Source organism: Lucilia cuprina, chromosome 6 (genome assembly GCF_022045245.1).
Source record: "Lucilia cuprina isolate Lc7/37 chromosome 6, ASM2204524v1, whole genome shotgun sequence".
Taxonomy (NCBI): Eukaryota; Metazoa; Arthropoda; class Insecta; order Diptera; family Calliphoridae; genus Lucilia; species Lucilia cuprina.
The window spans coordinates 61,076,628-61,097,434 of NC_060954.1; the positions used below are offsets into that span (position 1 = coordinate 61,076,628).

General features: G+C 31.3%; 2 protein-coding genes across 3 annotated transcripts; both read left to right on the forward strand.

Annotated features, from left to right (window-relative positions):
- The first annotated feature begins 1,112 nt into the window (after window positions 1-1,112).
- Window positions 1,113-7,008, forward strand: LOC111678002 (telomere-associated protein RIF1). 2 transcript variants are annotated; one of them, XM_023439226.2, is made up of 8 exons: window positions 1,113-1,345; window positions 1,453-2,337; window positions 2,415-4,004; window positions 4,074-4,203; window positions 4,398-4,831; window positions 5,396-5,856; window positions 5,908-5,960; window positions 6,048-7,008. In XM_023439226.2, exons 1-8 carry the CDS (start codon window positions 1,256-1,258, stop codon window positions 6,863-6,865), a joined length of 4,461 nt encoding a protein of 1,486 aa, XP_023294994.2. In that variant the 5' UTR covers window positions 1,113-1,255; the 3' UTR covers window positions 6,866-7,008. The 2 variants fall into 2 exon arrangements, with proteins under 2 accessions (XP_023294994.2, XP_023294993.2); XM_023439225.2 differs by having other exon boundaries at window positions 5,908-7,008.
- Window positions 7,009-10,673: 3,665 nt separating this feature from the next.
- On the forward strand, window positions 10,674-17,421 carry LOC111677992 (glycerol-3-phosphate dehydrogenase, mitochondrial). Its single transcript, XM_023439206.2, has 10 exons — window positions 10,674-10,734; window positions 14,259-14,368; window positions 14,442-14,708; window positions 14,847-14,959; window positions 15,042-15,205; window positions 15,273-15,968; window positions 16,045-16,457; window positions 16,521-16,709; window positions 16,778-16,879; window positions 16,950-17,421. The coding sequence occupies exons 2-10, from the start codon at window positions 14,267-14,269 to the stop codon at window positions 17,082-17,084; spliced, it is 2,181 nt and encodes a 726-aa protein (XP_023294974.1). The 5' UTR covers window positions 10,674-10,734; window positions 14,259-14,266; the 3' UTR covers window positions 17,085-17,421.
- Window positions 17,422-20,807: the final 3,386 nt, after the last annotated feature.

Sequence of the window (20,807 nt, forward strand, 5' to 3'; positions counted from 1 at the left end):
ACAAAAAAATCTTTAATTAATTTTGCTTCACGTAAAAAGATTAATTTTATGTTTAAATACCCCTACCAACACTGTTTATCAAATGACTTTTCCATCACTGCTGTCTACATTAATCATATGTTTTGGAACGCAAATACGCGGGAAAATGTCATGCAAACAACCCAGTGTTGCAATTTTTCATTCGCTGCTACTGCCTCAAACGAGCTTCGTTTAAAGCGTCGGCAGCGTTAACCAAAATATGTACATTGATTTGTGTATGAATTGTATGACGTAGGAAGACTTTTGGAAATCCTATGGGATTGACACACGGGGTTGTATGAAGACCCTTTTGGCGCAAAAAGTCTTCAGAATGATTTTTCTTACACAAATTTCTGGCAAGCAGTAGGAGACCAAGTTTTGGAAGCACTGCTGCCAGATTTTTTTTAGTCCTTATTCCCAAGCTATCCCCGAAAATCCCCAATAAAGGTAAAAATTCCTGTTTTCTATTAACACCACCAAAAAATATTTCCTTAAGTCTTTTTGCTGAAAGCTCGATAAAATCCATTCAGTAGGTGCTAAATGGCTGAAATTTTTCATGAATATTTGGATTTGTTTGGCAAAGATATGGGATAATATTAGTCCAACATTTTCGCCTCAGATTTTCAACAGTGTGCCCGGAAAAAACTATAATTTTTTCCAAAATTATGGTATTAACATTAAAAAAATAATTGAGTTCCTTCTTACCAAAATAACCCTGATGATTATATACTTACATATTAATATCACTAGACTAGAATGCAATTCTGCATAAATCTTAGTATTAGATTTCAAAAAGATCGATAAATAAAAACTTAAGTCCCACATTAGTTATTCACCATAGATACGTATAGATACTTAATTCTCATAGTTGCTTTGTTACTTGCTTTTAGCTTATAATTTTCAATTAAAATCCTTTAATCCCCAAAAAAATCCTTTAATCCCCAAAACCATTATCTATCCAATTGCTATAAAAAAATCACTTATTTGGAGAAAATCCCCTAGTCTGGTAGCATTGCTTGGAAGTGCTGTTGACGATTTGTCTGCCGACTGCAAACGAATTCTGCTGCTATATTTTTTCGCGCCATTTACTTTAAGTCATTTGCTGCGGGAAAAAAGAAAGAAAGAAAAAAGAACGTAGTCGCACAATTGTTATTGAAAAGTGAAATATTTTTAATTTAATTACATTTGAAAACACCTTAAAGTACAAAATTGCACAGAAAAAGACAAAAATAATAAAATGGAATCAGAGTTAAGTCAAGCATATTATGGAGTCTACTGTTCTTCGAAAGAAATTCTAAAAAATAACCAACGCCATTTATACTGCAGTGTACGTAGACAATTTTCTATATATTTTTTTTCGAGTTCTACTTTTTTATCTAGGTTGCATAAAAATTTCTCGAATGTGTTGGTATTGATTTTTTTTGTTGCATTTAGATGTTGGATTTATTGACAAGCACCTGTAAGACCACAGGTTTGGTGGGCAGTAAGATTGTGAGCGATGAAATGATAGAGTTCTGGTTGTCGGACATTTTGCCCTTGATGTTCGATACAGACCGTGCCATACAGACCAAGGCTGTAGAGGCCTTTGAACAAGGCCTGGCATCGATGGATGTCAGGACGATACACAATAGTAAACAGTGGACAGCGTTGAAGACGGCGATGTCCACACAGCATGCTCCCAAAATACACAAATTGAGGGAAGAGCGTAATCGACATTGGCATCGGGTGTGGGGCTATATGATACGAATCTTGGATAAGGAGTTGTTGAAGGGTGCCAGTACTATTAATTCATTTTTGTCCATAGTGGAGTTAGGATTTCGCAGTACTGACAATACTATAAGGGCAGAGTCGTTCTTATGTTGGCGTTTATTGATAGAAATATTCTCAAAATATGATGAACTGTCTTCGCCCAAACGTTTGAAGTTGATTTGTATTCCTCTCAAGAGTTCACAATCCAAGTCAGCCCAAGCTGCAGAAGTCAAATTGAGAGTATGGTGGTATTTGTTGACGTGTTTTGGTGACAAATTGGGACAATATTTTGATACGGTAGTGGAACCGTTCTTAGTGTTTTGCTTTGGTGGTAGTACGTCAACAAAAAGTGTTGTCTGTGCTGTACAGCAGTATGCTGTGGTCAGGGAATTGGCCATACCTTGTTTGATAAAATTGATATCAAGCGAAAGAAATGAATACTTGGATCGCTGCTTGAGGGATCATAAATTGGAGGCGTTAAATGTTCCGTCACCACTATTGGAAATGGATGTTTTGGAAAAGAATTGGCAAGCTTTGGTAAATGCATGCATGGAAGCTATACGTCTAATGGTAAGTGTAATAAATCTATATTTAACATTGGTATGATATTATTAACTACTTTCACTTATTTTCACTTTCACTCTTAGGGCACTGAGTCATCACAGTCAGAAGTTGGTGAACAGCATCTTTTCCAAACACTTTTAATACAAATTTTACACATGACCTTCCGCAAGGACATTGTACAATTAACCATTAGCATTTGTACTTCCCTTGCAAAAATGCTAACCAATAATCCACGTGTGGTCATAATAGCTATGAATAATTTGGCTGCGGAGGGTTTAACATTGAAGAAATCAGCGGAAAATGTGGAAATGTTCCCTAAGCTTTTGGAAGTATTTGCAAATCTGTTTATATCGGCTCGTTCAATAGTACCACCAGCTATTTTGCAACGCTGTGTTGATCAAGTCTTCTCTTTGGATGTACATGAAACAAGTCGCAATAAGTGGCGCATGTTGGCCACTATGTTGGAGAAAATTATTGTTCTCAAAGACGATGAAGATTACGAAGCTTTCGAGACTAAATTAATAATATGGCGCAAGATTTCACAGGGTTTGTTGAGCCATTTGAGAGAAAATTCATTGGATGTGCGTGTAAAGGATAATGCGTCGCTAATGGATAAATGGATTCTATGGCCGGTACAGTTGTGTGTTGGTTTCGCTGGACGCAGATCCAATAACAGTTTCGATCAGGCCTTCTGTTCATTATGGCGTCAATTATTAAATGCTGGACAAAATTCCCCCGATAGGCGTGTGTTCTTGAGCAATGTTCATAAAATACTTAAGGAACTTTTAAATGCTCGTCATGAGGAATCAGCTTTTGGTGAATTGTTCGATGCGTATGTAGCAGCCGTATTAAAATTAGAGAGCGATAAAGATAATAAACAGCATCAGGAATTCTTTGAACTAATGCAAGACATTCTAAAGCAGCAATTACCTAAAAAGCCTTTTGAGGCCTGCCTTAATACCTTGAAAAATGCCCTGGTGGGCTTAAAAAATACTGAAGTTAAACAACATTTTGATGCAATTAAGCCCACTATTATGGCAGTGGTACAGTTAAATGCCAAAGGTTCTACATGTCCAGTGGATAACAAGTTTTTGGATGAATGGAAACGCAATGTAATGGAAAAATTACGCTCTCATCCTAATAAGGAAATGTCGCAACAAATTAAGGAACTATTAAAAGGCAATAATGATGTATTTGTGGTTATACCTTCAGTTTGGAGCATGAATCCCGACAAACTGACGGAAAGACAAAAAGAAAAAATGTCTGAAAAAGCGGATATACCAGCTCTTTACAACGATATGAGTCAATCACAAGACGCTTCCTCTCTCAAACCCTGGACCCCAAAGAAAATTGTTATATCCCAAAAGGATAAATCAGAAATTGTTTTAGAAGGACCAGAACATGAACATGAAGTCATTGTGGAATCTGAAGAACCTAAAGTGGTCGTAGTAGAAAAAGTGGCAGAGAAAGTAGTGAGCACACCTGTTAGCAAGAAACAGTTAAGAAATCAAACAAAAACACAAACACCCACTAAAAAAGAAATGGAAGAGGCTAAGAAAAATGAACCCTCCGAAACGGTACGTAGTACCCGTAACTCTAAGCGCCGTTTGTCCACCAACGATGAAGAACCTAAAGAGAAACTTTCAAATGCCGATGACAGTGTTATCAAAAGAGTAAGGAAATTTGAGAACCTAATTGTCCATAAATACCATAAACAATATCTTGTAAAAATTTCCTTTTAGCAAACACGCCGTTCCGGTTTACGCAATAAAAATGAAAATAAGAAAATCGAAGATATACCAGAGGAAAAATCAAAAACTACTAATGCCACTGAAAAGGCACAACAACAAACAGCAACAGAAGGCTTATCAAGTAAGTTTTGGTTAATAATAATTTACAATTTACAAAAAACAAGTATAAATTAAAATTTCATATACTGATAAGATACTTATTATGTACATATGTTGCATTAATCGCTTATAAAACCACAAGTGTATAATAATACGTGTGGTTTGTACACTGTTAAAAATAATATTCATTTTATTAATTAATTTTTATATATTTAGTACCAACCAAAACCACAAGCAAAATTTTACCCATTAGTGAAGATGTATTTGAGGATCAGGACACTCCCTGTATGATAACAGACAAAGAAAACATTTTACAGCATCAGGAAACTGAACTCAACACTATGACAGATCCACAGACATCTACAACGGATATAGCTACACCGTCATTGGCAACAGCTTCTCTGGAATTGATAGTTGAGACCAAGCAACCAGCATCAAACAATAATAAAGTCATTGTTATTGATGATGAAAATGATGATGCCGCCTCTAAGAAGACCAATGCAACCACCATCAGCACCACCGCTACACCATCTGTCGAAATATTGTCGACTGATTTAATTGATCTCAATAGTAAGACTAATACTATTTCTGAAATAATACAGGCTAAAGAGGTATCGCCCAAAAAGACTATACCTAAGTTTACACCATTGGTAAGTGTATAAAATTAGATTTATTATAGCTACTTTTGATTATTAGAAATATTGTCTTAATTGTCTTTTATGTGGCAAAACAATAGACTCTCAAAATTTCTACTAACAATTTTCACTAAAAATTCTATTTCTTTAAAAATCCGATATTTCAGTAAAAATTCTATTTTTTACTAAAAACTCAAAATTTTACTAAAAATTAAAATTTTTACTAAAAATTCAAAATTTTACTAAAAATTCAAATTTTTACTAAAAATTCAAATTTTAACTAAAAATTCAAATTTTTACTAAAAATTCAAATTTTTACTAAAATTAAAATTTTGGCTAAAAATTCAAATTTTTACTAAAAATTCAAATTTTTACTAAAAATTCAAATTTTTACTAAAAATTCAAATTTTTACTAAAAATTAAAATTTTTTACTAAAAACTGGATTTAAAAACAATTTTCGTTAAAAATCCGAATTTTTACTAAAAATTTTAATTGAGTTTTCATAAAAATAGCAAATTTTTTTTAACACCACGAAGCAAAAAATCACCCCAAAAAAATGTATCTTTAATAATTTGCAGTCTTCCCCACCTGATCGCAAGCTTACAAATAACAGTAGTAGTCCAACATTGAGACCAAAACCTTCGTCTCATCTAACTGGACGAGGAGCACAACTAATAAATATGATACGCAACAAAAAAGTGGATATTTCGGCTACCTCTGCCTACTCGCCAGGACCACAATCGACGCCTTCGCAACAACGCAATCCAGCTGCTGAGTTAATGGAATTAACCGGTACAGATCACACTTCAACACCAGTACAACCCAAAGAATTTTTGGTATTCTCAAAACGTCTGCCATCGCCCACAGCCAGTCCATCGGCCAGTATATTGAAACGTAAACTAAGACATGACAGCATTGAAGATTTGTCCTTTGATTCGCCGGCATTTAAACGTAAACGTGTGAGTTTTCATGATCCGCCAGTATCGGTAACTAAGGAATATTTAAGAGATATAGATGAAACAAAAACTAAGCCGAAAAGGTAATTCCATACTTAATTATAATATAAACCATAATTTACATGATTTTACAGATGTCTAATAATGGACAAAGTTTCTGAAGCGAAACATGCTTTAAGGAGAAGAAGTAAGTTGGATAGTCTTATTGAAATTGAAAAATATAACAATCCCACAGATACAAATAATGATAAAAATCATGTCATAAATCCAAAAGCTGCCAATGCAAATACTAGCAACAGTGCTGCACCCACTTCAAGTACAACATCGACATCAACATGCTCTACATCAGCAGCGGCTAACAAAACTACAGATTCCGTTATGGATGATAGCATAACCTCTCTAAAATGGAACGACAGTCGCAACACAACTTCCGATGGTTGCTCAACACCGCAAACCTCGTCTGCTGCCACAAAAATGACCCACACCGTTGAAACCGTTGCACAAGTCACTGCAGAAGTACCACCGCCTAACCATGTATGTCAACATCCTCAACCACCAGTCTTAGATATTGAAACGGCCACCAAAATGGTATTAGAACAGTGTTCACTTGATACAATACTTGAAAAGTATTTTGCCACCGAAAACACACCACAATTGAAATCATCAAATATTGTGGCGAAATTCTTATCAAATGCCATGGAGACAAATGCCAAGATAAAGACTAATGTATTGGAAACACTATCGGAAAATCATTCAAAAGATTTCTTAGATCATGCCGTACAGGAGAATCTCTCCTCGGTGGTATGTGATCGTTTGAATTTAAACTCGGTCATTGATTATATATGTGCCAAATCGAAAATTAATGCCGGTTGTCGCAACAATCTCTTGCAACAGATACCGGACATATTGAAACACAGCAAAAATGAAACAGAACGTTTTGATTTTATACAAAAACTTGTTACACACAGTAATTTCACCGATGAACACATTTTAGATCTAATAGCACTGCTTATGCAATTTCGCTGCAAGACAAAGGGAGAACAAGCCACCATGGTTTCAGAATCGGCCGTTGATTCTTCATCAAATTTATAATACTTTAGAATGCAAAACAAATACAACCTGGAAATTGTACGTACAACAACAAAAATATACATTTATACATACATATATATTTTAATTTTTAAAATTACATATTTTATTATTATTATTCTTATACACACTTATTTTTCATTATTATTATTTTTTTTATTTTTATGTTATTTTATCAATAAAAAAAAATCGTTTAATTTATTATTATATATTTTATTATATATATATATATTCAATTCAACACAAAAAAAGTTATTTTTCATTTACTATTACTATTTTATTATAAACTGTTAATACATTTACAACAATAACAAAAATGAGCTAGAATATCTAATTATATATGGCTTCAGACTTATTTTTTAAATATATAATTACATATTATTTACTTAACGTGGGTTTTATTTTCGAATAAATTTTTAATTAACAAAATATTGTAATATGTGTTACTTTTCTTTTATTTTATTATTAATAAAATACATAATTTTGTGTATATATACATAAATAGTTACATATAAAAGGTATTTCTCTTGAAACACTGTATAGAAAAATTTTTGTTTTTTTGAATAAATTTTTAATTAATATCAAAAAAAAATTTAATGTATACGACCTTTTTTAATCAATTTTTATAGAGAAATTATGTACAAGCCAACTTATTCTTTATAAACATATAGTTTTTTTTTCCAAGTTATTGCAAAATGTAAATCGTCAACTAAAATGTAAAATTCACGATAAGGAGCGCACAACAGGCCCGATAACGGTCTAGGTGTATTTTTTCGGATTTGATGTAGTAAACATCCTCCTATCTATCCAACCTAACCTAAGAACTAAATACTATTTTAACTGTTTTAAACATTTTTCGAAAATAAATTTGAATTTTCAAACATCATGTAAAATTATTTTAAAATTCCTGAAGATTTTGAAAAAGTTTTTCAATTTTAAAATAATCGATATGGATAAAATTTGAAATCATTTTTGAATACAAATTATAATATATATTGACTAGACTAAAGACTAAAATGTCGACGAGACTATAGTCAAGTCAATAGTCCACTCTATAGTTCATAGTCTAGTCTGTTGTCTTGTCTATAGGCTAATGTAGAGTTTAGTGTATAGTCTATATTCTGGTCTAATCTATAGTCTGGAGTCTAGTATATAATCTAGTCTATAGTCTAGTCAATAGTTTAGTCTATAGTCAAGTCTAGAGTCCACTCTATAGTTTATAGTCTAGTCTATTGTATAGTCTAGTCTAGTCTAGTTTATAGTCTATACTCAAGTCTATAATTTATAGTCTAGTCTATAGTCTAGTATATAGTATAGTCTAGTCTATAGTACAGTCTATAGTCTATAGTCCAGTCTAGTCTATAGTTTAGTATACAGTCCAATCTAAAGTCTAGTCTATTGTCTAGTCTGCAGTCTTGTCTATAGTGTAGTATATAGTATAGTCTAGTCTACAGTCTAGTCTATAGTTTATAGTCTAGTCTATAGTTTATAGTCTAGTCTATAGTTTATAGTCTAGTCTATAGTGTAGTCTATTGTCTCATCAGCAGTCTTGTTTATAGTATAGTCTATTCTATAGTCTTGTCTATAGACTACTCTATAGTCCAGTCTGAAGTCTAGTCTATAGACTGGTCTTTAGTCTAGTCTATATTCTAGTTAATTGTGTAGTTTATAATCCAGAATCTAGTCTATAGTCTATCTATAGACTAGATTATATACTAGACAACTGTAAATTACATTGGCCCTTATTCTGCATTTCAATTAGAATCGAAATTTTCTCCGTTTGGCAACTTTTGTATTCTGCATTTCGATTCGACTCTCGGCCACATAAACAACAACTTACAAAAACGTAATTACCATCGAAATGCAGAATTCACACAATCGTAAAGCATTAAAATGAAATGGAATTGCTTCTTTTTCTTACGATTAAGTTTTTATACCCTACACCACTATAGTGGGGAGGGTATTATACGTTTGTGCTGATGTTTGTAACACACAAAAATACCGATCGATTCAGAATCGTCCATGTCCGTCCATCCGTCTTTCCAGCTGGCTGGCTGCCTGTCCATGTAAACCTTGTTCGCAAGGTACATGTCGCAATTTTCAAGATAATTTGATGAAATTTGGACTAAGCATGTTTTTTGGCATAGGGACGAAAATGGTTGAAATCGGTTGATTATTTCACCTAGCCCCCATACAACCGTACCTCCCGATTTAGGATTTTTATGTCATAATTACGTCAAATATACTATTATCTTTTTAAAAATTGACACTATTCGTTTTTGTAACGTATCGCAATGATGCTCGACAAAACTAACTGTTATTTAAAACTATAACCTTTTCCCAAATTTACCTAGGATCGTCCCATGTTTGACCTATACACCTCATTTAGAAAATATAAAACACAACATAAAAGTTGTTTTATAAAAAATAAAAAAATTTTTAAAATACTTAAGGTGTAGGGTATTATATGGTCGGACTGACCTATAGAATAGTTTATAAACTAGACTATAAACTGAAGTATAGATTAGAATAGACTATTGACTGGACTACAGACTAGATTATAGACTGGAATAAAGACTAGACAAAGGACTAAATTATAGACAATATATTTCCACGAAATTTTTCAAAATTCTGTACTAAAATACTGAATATTCCATGCCTGTTTCAAGACGTATGGATTACTAAAATAACTTTGAAAGTGTTTCGAACATAAGTTCGAATAAAAACAATGAGATTTTTATAATTTATGGACTAATTTTTAAAAAACTTTTCGAAATATATTGTTAAGGGAATTGTTTCAAACTTTGAAATAATAAAATTGTACATCAATCTGTTCACCCAACAGTGGGTTAAAATTGGTTAAATGTGATAACAAATTGGTTGTGTATTGCTTTACAGTTTTTTTTTTTAGCCAAAAAACACAAAAGATAAACAAATTTAAAACAAATGTACTAGATACAAATGTACATCAATATTTGTAGATATGTATATACATTTATATGTATACGTTTGTGTAAAAGTTAGAAATAATTACACGACTTAACAGAATTGTTTGTGGGTAAGGTGCCAGCGTCAATTAATTGCAAACCAAATTAATATATACATATGTATGTATGTTTGTATGTACATATTTTTATGGTTTCAATACTGTACATTTTTATACAAGATTCTATTGTTCTAGGCAAAGAAAACAAAACATATGTTTGTTATCTAAAGAGAATTAAAACAGAAAATTATAAATAATTAGAAAAGACAGACAGACCGACAGACAGCCAAATATTGGGAATCGAACGACTTGATCAACTCGACTCCTTTTTTCACATGATAATAAACGAAACGAAAAAGTGGCATATACATACGAATTCAGTTAATTATCATTAACAACATCATCATGATGATGAGTTAGAATAATGTTGAGGGCGACGAACAACACAGCCAGACAATGACTATAAAGATGTTGTATTATTTTGTTAACGAATTTCTACTGGTTGCCGTTGACGCTCTTTATCAACAAACACAAGAGGAGGCACTTTTGGTTGTAGCAAAATTTCACAGTTGCAGTTGCACAATTCTCGCCAATTCAGTATGTTTAGGTGAATAACTTACAAAACGATTAAGACAAAAAAAACACACAAATAAATAAAAAAACGAAAAAGGTGATTTAAATCAAATTAAAAAACTAAATAAAATACGATATTGCATTTAATACACTTTTTCTTATCCTCTAAAGAGGTTACACTAGTTATTGTATTTATATAAAAATTATCAAGTAGAAAATTATTAAAAAAAATCTATATACAAAATTTATTATCCTTCTTTTTTTAAGGAAAATCAATATTTTATAAATAAAAATAAAAAAAACATACTTAACGGTAAGAGTTATTAAAAAATTTGTAAAAAATAAGAGAAAAAATAATGAAATAATTATAATTACAAATAAAAAAAAGTGTTGTGTAATCGTTACATGATTTAAAAAATAAAATTTAAGCAAATAAAATAAAGTGTTAAACAAAAAAATAAAATAAATAATTTTCTAAAATGTTTATCTTTATATATTCGTGAGTGTTTTTTTATGGATTTTTTAGAGACACAAATTATATTGGACAAAAAAAAAAGATAAATAAAACACAAAAACAAATGTGCGTTAAACACATTCGCACATAGTCCACAGCAATTTAGATCAAAAGAGTGCCAGCATTTTATATAGAATACCTCTGTTTGTCTGTTTTTAATGCTGAATTTCCTATTTTTTATTAGAATCAAAAAAAAAACTATTTTTATGCTGTGCTTTTTCGAAAAAAAAAACAAATACAGGGTGTAAAGTGCTAACAATTTTTTTGAAATATTTTTTAGAAACAATTTTAAAAGTAATTAATAAAGAATAAAAACAAATTTAATGCAAATATCAAACACTTAACCCTTACCAAAATAAGACAAGTTATAAAGGAAATTGTTAAAAACTAATTTAAAATATTTATATTTCTTTAATTTTTTTTTTTTTTTGAAAAACATCATCTTTTATAGTTTATTTTTATACATAAAACATAATGAGTGAAAGATATTTATAAAGAATCAGAAATTTTCAAAGTAATCCGCCTAACGAAATGTCATCTACAATTTCTTTTCTTAAAAAACTGCTCTCTCATTCCAAGCAGCAAAAGTAAAAACTTGGAATTTTGAATAACAATTACTTTTTGACAATTCTTTTCTTTACTAAGTGTATCTGTCAAATTATATTTAAACTTACACAATTAATCATTTAAATTTAGCAATTTCTTTGGTTATATGCCAAAAGAAAAGTATTGAAAGTAATGTTTTTTTAAAAATTTTTCAAACTTGATAATGATTTTTTGACAGTTTCTTTTTTTAGAAAGCGAATTAAGATGATAATTTTGAAAATGAAATGTTAACTACATTATTTTTAAATTAATTGGCAATCAAATGGTATTTTTAAAAATATGTTCTATTGTTTACAAAAATAAATTTTCTTTAAATAATAGCAAAGGAATAAATAATTACTGTTTTTTAATGAAATAATTTAAGTGCTTAAAGCTTGAAAGAAATTAAAACCATTTGAAAACTTTTTTATTTGCAATTCTATTAAATAGGAGAAATATATACTTCAAAACCTGAGAGAAGTTTCATTCCAAAGAAATGAATTGTTTCACTTTCTATTGAACGAAATCTATCTGTCTATCCATCTATCTGTATATCTGTATATATATCTATCCATCCATCTATTTATCTATACATCTACCTATAAATCTATCTATCTATCTATCTATCTATCTATCTATCTATCTATCTATCTATCTATCTATCTATCTATCTTGAGTTTATAGTTTTTTTTTTCAAAAATCTATCGGTTATAACTTCTTAAATACAACGAAGATTGGGAGTTTCACATTTTAGGGTAAATTATCTCGAAAAACTGTTTAGTAGACAAATTAAGACTCAGCGGAGGTTACTTCTTTCGTTTATACTCTAGTCTCTGAATTATAAATTGAATAGCGTGTATTTTAAATGTAAACAATTATATTCTTACAAAAAAATTAACACGCGTTTTCGGAGTGCTTAAGTTGTATTACCCTGTATATACATATTTATTTCGAAAATACTATTCACATTTCTTTCTTTATATTACAATTGTTGCATCACAATATTTAGTTTTAGTTGTCTTTCGATTTAAGCACAATAAATACACTCTACAACAACACCACCCCACCCCTTCACGGTTGTCTATCATTACGATGCACTTCTATTGGAAATATTCCAATGCGAAAAATACAAAAAATAATAAAAACCGAAAAACACCCCAACATTTGTATAGAGCAATTTATAAGAGAGAGAGAGAGAGCCAGAGCAAAAAAATATTAGAATTGATGAGAGAAATATTTTGTACCATTAATAACCGTGTAAAAATGTCTCGTCTCTTTGTTAATTCTAAATGTATTTAACAAAAATACAAAAGGTATTTGGAGAGAATTTACGCATTCCTCAGTTTTAGTGTATAAAAAACAATTGTAGTAGTAGCTTTTTCAGCTTCCCTTAGTAGATACTTTTTAATTCAATGTAAAACACAGAAATATACAAAATAAATTAATAACAAAAAAAGTGTAGAAAGTTAGTTAATCAAAAATAAAAAAAAACTAAATTTATTATTATAAATATAGTACATAGGTATTACATACGTTAAATTTTTACTTAAATTTATAAATAATTGTAAGTTAAGGTTAATTATTATTAATTTTTTTTAGTAAAATCATTGCAAGTGCTGTTGGTTATTTTGTTATTTGCGCTGTTTGTTAACTATGAGTCTATTACTCATTAACATAAAATTAAATCTCTAATTTGAAACATTTTGGATTCCATTTGTTGGATGACTCAATATTATATATATTCAACAGATATTTCCAATGTTTTTTCTTTTTTTTACTTTAAAATATTGCTATTCTTGTTTGTGGTAGATTATTTGTTTGCTAAACAAAATGTGCGAGTTTTTTTTATTATAAAAAAATCACCTACAAGCTACAGAATTGTAAAAATATTTGTTAAATTATACTTCTGCTGTGAAACTACTTTTTTGCTTTAATAAATAAAATTATTATATTAAAAAATTGATGATCAAATGCAATTCAAATTAAGCCAATTTAAGTGACTATTAGAAATAAAGTGGATAAACTATTCTTTAAAATATTACAGGCATCGATTCTGTAAGATTTTAGAAACTTGAAAATCATTTATTTATTAATATTGTTATAACATTTTAATCACATTTTATAAGACGCAAATGGTTCGTATGTATATAATTTTTAAAAATTATATTTACAATTATAAAAATGTATTAAAGTATGTATAGGAACTTCTTCAGTTCATATACAGATTCATATGATAAAAGTTAATTTTCTTTGAAATATCTATCAATTGAAATATCTGTCTGTCTATCTATCTATCTATCTATCTATTTATCTATCTTCCATCTAACTATCTATCTATCTATCTATCTATATATATATATATATATATATATATATATATATATATATATATATATATATATATATATATATAAATATATATATATATATATATATATATATATATATATATATAATATATATATATATATATATATATATATATATATATATAATATATATATATATATATATATATATATATATATATCCTTCCATCTATCTATCCACTATCTATCTATCTATCTATTTTTTGTTATATCATATGAAGGTTTCTTCTGTTTAAGATATCTTAAAAATAACTTCTTAATTTTTAACAGAGGATAAGCTGAAGAGCTTTTCTGACCTTACAGTTAAATATCTCGAAAATCCTTTTCTTTCTCCACCGAAATAAATTTCCTTTTATTTCCTTTTTTCAGATTAAATTATGGCATCAACATTTTATAAAATAGGCGTTACAACGCTAAGTGCTGCAATTGGTTCGGTATTGGCAACATGGTCCTTAGATCGTATGAATTCTACCCACACGGTTCGTTTACGCTTATAGCAAACAAATCTCAAAGAATTATAATGTAAAAGATTGTTTTTTTTTATTATTGTAGGTCAGCGCTGAAATGAAAAGACCACCCAAGCGCAAACGTACATTAGTTTCACGTGCCGAGCAAATGAAGGCTCTACAAAGTGGCGAGGAGTATGATGTACTTATTATTGGTGGCGGTGCTACCGGTGCTGGTTGTGCACTAGATGCAGTAACTAGAGGTCTAAAAACTGCTATGGTAGAATCGGACGATTTTGCTAGTGGTACATCTTCGAGATCGACTAAATTGATTCATGGTGGTGTACGCTACTTACAAAAGGCTATATTAGGCGTAAGTAATTCATTTGTTTTTGTTAATGGAACTGTAATGGAATATATGAGCTGTAGTTTTAGCTAAATATTGTCAGTGTATGTACATAATTCTAATCTGTTTATTTGTGTATATTTTTCGTTTTGTCGCTTATTGTAGTTAGATTATGAACAATATCGTATGGTTAAGGAAGCCTTACAAGAAAGGGCCGCAATGCTCGAGTCAGCTCCTCATTTAGCTCATCCATTGCCTATTATGCTGCCAGTTTATCAGTAAAGTTTCTGCAATTGCTCGAGCCTCTTGAAAATGTGTTTAAACAATATCTTTTCTGTTGTATTTTCATGTTTTAATTAGATGGTGGCAGGTACCCTACTACTGGGTGGGCATTAAATGTTACGATTTGGTAGCTGGTGATCGTAATGTCAAGAGTTCTTACTTGTTGTCGAAAGCAGAAGCATTGGAACTATTTCCCATGTTGAAAAAAGACAAACTTTGTGGTGCCATTGTCTATTATGACGGTAGGTAGCTAAATGAAGCAGTAATAGTTAAAAAATAACTAAATAATGATTGTTATTTCTATTTTAGGTCAACAAGATGATGCCCGCATGTGTTTGGCGGTAGCTTTAACGGCTGCTCGCCATGGTGCCACCGTTTGTAATCACGTGGAAGTTACGCAACTATTAAAGAAAGACGATGGCACTGGCAAACAAGTCTTGTGTGGTGCCAAGGTTAAGGATCATATATCCGGCAAAGAATTTACTGTCAAAGCAAAATGTATTATTAATGCCACCGGTCCCTTCACAGACTCTATACGCAAAATGGATGATCCCACCGTCAAGACCATTTGTTGTCCCAGCTCGGGTGTACACATTGTATTACCCGGTTACTACAGTCCCGATCAGATGGGTCTCTTGGATCCCTCTACTTCGGATGGTCGTGTAATTTTCTTCTTGCCCTGGCAAAGGCAAACAATCGCTGGCACCACAGATTTGCCGTGTGAAATAACACACAGCCCAAGGCCCACTGAAGATGAAATTCAATTCATTTTGAACGAAATCAAAAACTATCTCAATGCTGATGTTGAGGTAAGACGTGGTGATGTTCTTTCAGCTTGGAGTGGCATTCGCCCGCTGGTATCCGATCCAAATAAGGAAGATACCCAATCATTGGCTCGTAATCATATTGTCCATGTAAGTCCTTCTAACCTAATAACAATTGCCGGTGGTAAGTGGACAACATACAGAGCTATGGCCGAACATACTGTTGATGCTGCTATTAAAGGTGTGTAGCAAAATAGTTTCAGTTTAAGCAACATTTCTAAACACTAAAAAATTTGGTTTATGTTTATTACTTGCAGCTTGTAATTTGAAGCCAGAACGCCAAGAAGCTGTTACCTCTTTGCTGAAGATTGAAGGCGGTCAGGGTTGGACACCAACCATGTATATACGTTTGGTACAAGATTTTGGTTTGGAGTGTGAAGTCGCCCAACATTTGGCCAAATCCTATGGTGATCGTGCCTTTGCTGTAGCAAAAATGGCTTCTCTAACTGGCAAACGTTGGCCCATTATCGGCAACCGTATTCATCCCGAATTTCCCTATATTGATGCCGAAATTCGTTATGGCGTTAGAGAATATGCTTGCAATGCTGTTGACATGATTGCACGTCGCTTACGTTTATCCTTCCTTAATGTACAAGCTGCCCAGGAAGCTTTGCCTGTTATTGTCGATATCATGGGTGAAGAATTGAAATGGTCCAAAGAAGAAAAGGAGGTATTTAAAAAAAAGAAAGAAACAGCAATGTAACAAATTCGAGTTTAAACATTTCTATTGCAGAAACAAATTAAAAATGCTAACGATTTCTTAGCTAATGAAATGGGTCATATGGTTAATCGTGCTTCTAAGGAAAGAATTCCCATTAAATTGTCCAAGGATGAAATACAAACATACATCAAACGATTCCAACTTATTGACAAAGACAAGAAGGGCTATGTTTCCATTAATGATATACGCAGAGCCCTTAAGGTAAATGATACAACTTTGATATTCTAAATTTTCATTGGCATTATAAAGTTTCACTTCGTTGTTTACAGAGCTTTGGTGATGGTGATATTTCCGGCGAACAATTGCATGAAATCTTAAAGGAAATCGATACAAATATGAACGGTCAAGTTGAACTTGATGAATATTTACAGGTAATTTCGAAAATAAAACAATCAAAATAAGATTTTTATGATAATATTAAATGCTTAATAACTCTTACAGATGATGTCGGCCATTAAGACTGGCGATGTGGCTTATTCCCGTTTCGCTCGTATGGCCGAATTGGAAGAACAAAAACATGAAGCTGCTCAACTTAAGCAAAAGATTAGTGTAGATCGTTCTGGTGGCGGTTTATAAATATTTTAAATTTATCATTTTCCAAATCATTTTTTTCATAATTTGTAGTTAGAAGACAAACAAAAACAACTTAACATTTACTTAATTAATATCAAAAGAAACATTTTAACTTCTCCCCTTATAGTGTTTAATATTTACAAATAACATTTTTTCATTCATTATGCTGTTAAAGTTAAACCTTACTTAAGGAAATTTAAAAAAAAAAAAACAAAGAGAAACAAGCAAACAAACAAACGAACTTATTAAATACATTTTTGATTAATAATAAGAACAAGACAAACATAACGAAATACATAATTTATTAATAAAAATGTAAAATAAACGGTATGAATCATTACAAAACAAATTTGAATAATTATTAAATTAATAAAATATATACAACAAAATGGTTTATAGAACTGATACTCAGCATAGGATTTTACCAAAACGTTCCCACGACAATTGGATCTTCGCTCCGGAACGACCCGAGTCATACTCGGCCAAAGATTGTCAACCCAGCGACAGCTGTATCAACCGAAAGTTTTTTTCCCCAGGAAAGAACTATCGGCCACAGTCGAGCTGTTACAGCAACAACAACAACCAAAACTAAAGTATACATTTATAAAGAAATGCATCTGAGTCTGACCTCAGAATTTATCCAAAATATGAGGTTTTCAAGATATCGTATCATGAAGTTTTTGGTCATATTTGCGACGCTATAACAAGCTGTTGTTGTAGCACCGACAAGAGTAAAATCGGTGTGGCTGGGTTGACAATCCTTGGTCCTTGTTCGTTGCACTACAAATCGTTCCGGTGCCAAGAACCGATTGTCATGGGAACGATAACAAGCTGTTGTTGTAGCAGGTTGGCCATAACAGGATGTTCTTCCCTGGGGAAAAACTTTCGGTTGATACAGCTGTTGCTGAGGGGACAATCTTTGGTCGATTGAGAATCGGTTCATTCCGAAGCGGAGATCCAATTGTCGTGGAAACAATAACAAGCTGTTGATATTAGCGCTGCTTAAGCCTTAAGAAAAGTACACTTTGCTCTGGTCACTAGGTTCAAAAGTAGTTAGTCAGTGTAATTGGTATTTTTAGAGGAACCTCGTAAAATGTATTATTATTATTAGAAATATTTTGATAAAAATTCAAGTGAAATTGTTAAATTGTTAAAAGGCTTCGTTCCTGGGGCATGTACCAAATTTCATTGAATTATCTTCAGAATTGCGACCTGTAATTTGATTACAAGGTTTACATGGACGGACGGACATAGCTAAATCGTCTCAGAAAATGATTCTGCTCCGATTGGTATACTTTTAGGAGGGTATGAACCAATATTATTGTGCGTTACAAACATCACTACAAACCCAATATACCCTCCCCACTAAAGTGGTGTAGGATATAGAAATTGGTTAACTCATGCCAAATAGGTATATTTAAGAAAATATCCAGATATATTTCTGTCATAAAAAGCATAGACAATTTAAAAATGCTATACTTATTTGCATCTTCAAGGGTACTTTGTATATGGGCTTGGGTCAAATACGGCACTATATTTATAATATTCATGAGGCTCGTCAAGGCTAGTATAGAACATGGTTTTGCCGCCTCCCCACTAAAGTGTTGCAGTGTATATTGTAATCAAGTTTCTAATAAATAATAATAATTCAGTGAAATTGTCCCAGGGACGAAGCCTATTGAAAATGGTTAAGAAAGCCCTAGTATTTCACCTGCAACAAGTTAATAATTATGCTTAATATACTCGTATAGAACAAAGTTGTAAAATGGTAAAAACACAGTTGTAATATCGTTAGTCAATTCGGGTAAACATATCACCGGTTCATTTATAATTTTTTAGAAAAATTACAAGAATAATAGAAGAGGAATTTTCTAGATTAGTTAATGAAACTTTATCTAAAGTAAATCGATTGTGTTTCTGTTATAAAGAGGGATTTTACCAAATTTAGTAACAGGAAGCTATACTCATTGTAGATACAACTACTGATAAGACGTACACCATTTCCATAAATTTCGCTAAATAAAACTAAATATAAATAATAACTAGTGTACACCGGGGGCCGCTGCTATTCTATTTAAAGTTAAATTAATAGAAAAATTTAATAAAAATTATTAATTTTCTTAACATGTTTCAAAACGTTTAAATTTCAAAAAGAAAAACCTACATTTTTAGCTTATTTTCAGTCTGAAAATTTCAGATATATTTCGAACATACAATTTCATAATGTATATCAAATAAAAGATCTTTTAAATATTCTTCTTTTAATATGTATTAATTATATACATATATAAAACAATGTATGTTTATTTCCTTGTTTGTGCCTTATAGGAGGCTAAACTACTGAACCGATCTCGTTGCCACGACAATTGGATCTTCGCTCCGGAACGACCCGAGTCATACACGGCCAAAGATTGTCAACCCAGCGACAGTTGTATCAACGGAAAGTTTTTTTCCCCAGAAAAGTACTATCGGTCACAGTCTAGCTGTTACAACAACAACAACTGAACCGATCTTCTTGAAATTTCAAGTGGACGAGATGCCACGCCCATATTAAGAAAATAATAAATTCGTATATTTGAAATAATATAAGAGAGTTCTCAAATTTGGTCGAAGAGACTTTAGTATCAATATGATTATAACAAAAAAGTGGGCGGATTACCATTAGTGGACGTGACACCTCCCATATAAATGAAATACAAAAATTTGTTAATCTTGGAAACTATTACGGTTAGAATCTTACAATTTTGCACGAATAACTATAACATCCATGTAAACATTTTGGGTAATAAATTGGCGAACTACCCATGAGGTGCTGGTCCCCTCCCATATTAATTAAATACAAAAATTCGTTTATCTAGCTAAAGGTTGCCAAATAGACCACCTACCTCGTTACTAAATATGAATAAAATTTCCAAGCATCTATAAATGCGATTATATATTTTTCGCTTTTATAAACCAAATATTTTCGTACAAATGAAAATCCAGTTAAAAGTGAGGAAAGAGATGTAGAAAAGTCACGACAAATAAGTTATTCGAAGTACATTAAACTCTCAGCAAAAAATAATTCATGTCATTCTTTACAAACGACATCTTAATCACATCTAAAAATGCGCTTTTATAAACCAAATATTTCCTTACAAATGAAAACCCAATTAAAAGTGAGGAAAGGGATGTAGAAAAGTCATTACAAATAACATATTTGAAGTACATCAAGCTTTGGTGAAAAACCAATGAAATTACCATAAGCATGTCATTGAACGAATTCGGTTTATTTTTGACATCCAAATATCGGATTTTTATTGCATCTATGAATAAGATTAGATGTAGTTCATAGTTGTTAAAAATGAACAACATCCCTCCAATGACACGCTAATGTAAAATTCATAGATTTTTCACCAAAATTGGAAGTACTTCTTCTTTTTCCTCACTTTTTTTGCTGGGCTTTGTTGAAAAACCAATGAAATTAACATTAACATGTCATTGAACGAATTCGGTTTATTTTGACATCAAAATATCGAATTATCATTGCATCTAGGAATAAGATTACATGTAGTTCATAGTTGGCAAAAATGAACAACATCCCTCCAATGACAAATTCTACTTCTTTTTCCTCACTATTTATTTTTGCTGGGTTGTTACTTAATGATAAACGAAATGATGCATAAGTAAATCACATTAGTGTGAAATAAGAATATTAGATCTGGTCTGGTCCAACATACAATGATC

What these genes read in the sequence shown, in the direction of transcription:
- LOC111677992 (XM_023439206.2), top strand. Translation starts at nt 14,267, where the DNA reads ATGGCATCAACATTTTATAAAATAGGCGTTACAACGCTAAGTGCTGCA. An exon ending in TGCCATTGTCTATTATGACG is followed by an intron (nt 15,206 to 15,272) that starts GTAGGTAGCTAA and finishes TTTCTATTTTAG; the next exon opens with GTCAACAAGATGATGCCCGC. An exon ending in GGTCCAAAGAAGAAAAGGAG is followed by an intron (nt 16,458 to 16,520) that starts GTATTTAAAAAA and finishes TTTCTATTGCAG; the next exon opens with AAACAAATTAAAAATGCTAA.
- LOC111678002 (XM_023439225.2), top strand. Translation starts at nt 1,256, where the DNA reads ATGGAATCAGAGTTAAGTCAAGCATATTATGGAGTCTACTGTTCTTCG. An exon ending in ATGACAGTGTTATCAAAAGA is followed by an intron (nt 4,005 to 4,073) that starts GTAAGGAAATTT and finishes ATTTCCTTTTAG; the next exon opens with CAAACACGCCGTTCCGGTTT. An exon ending in ACAAAAACTAAGCCGAAAAG is followed by an intron (nt 5,857 to 5,907) that starts GTAATTCCATAC and finishes ATGATTTTACAG; the next exon opens with ATGTCTAATAATGGACAAAG.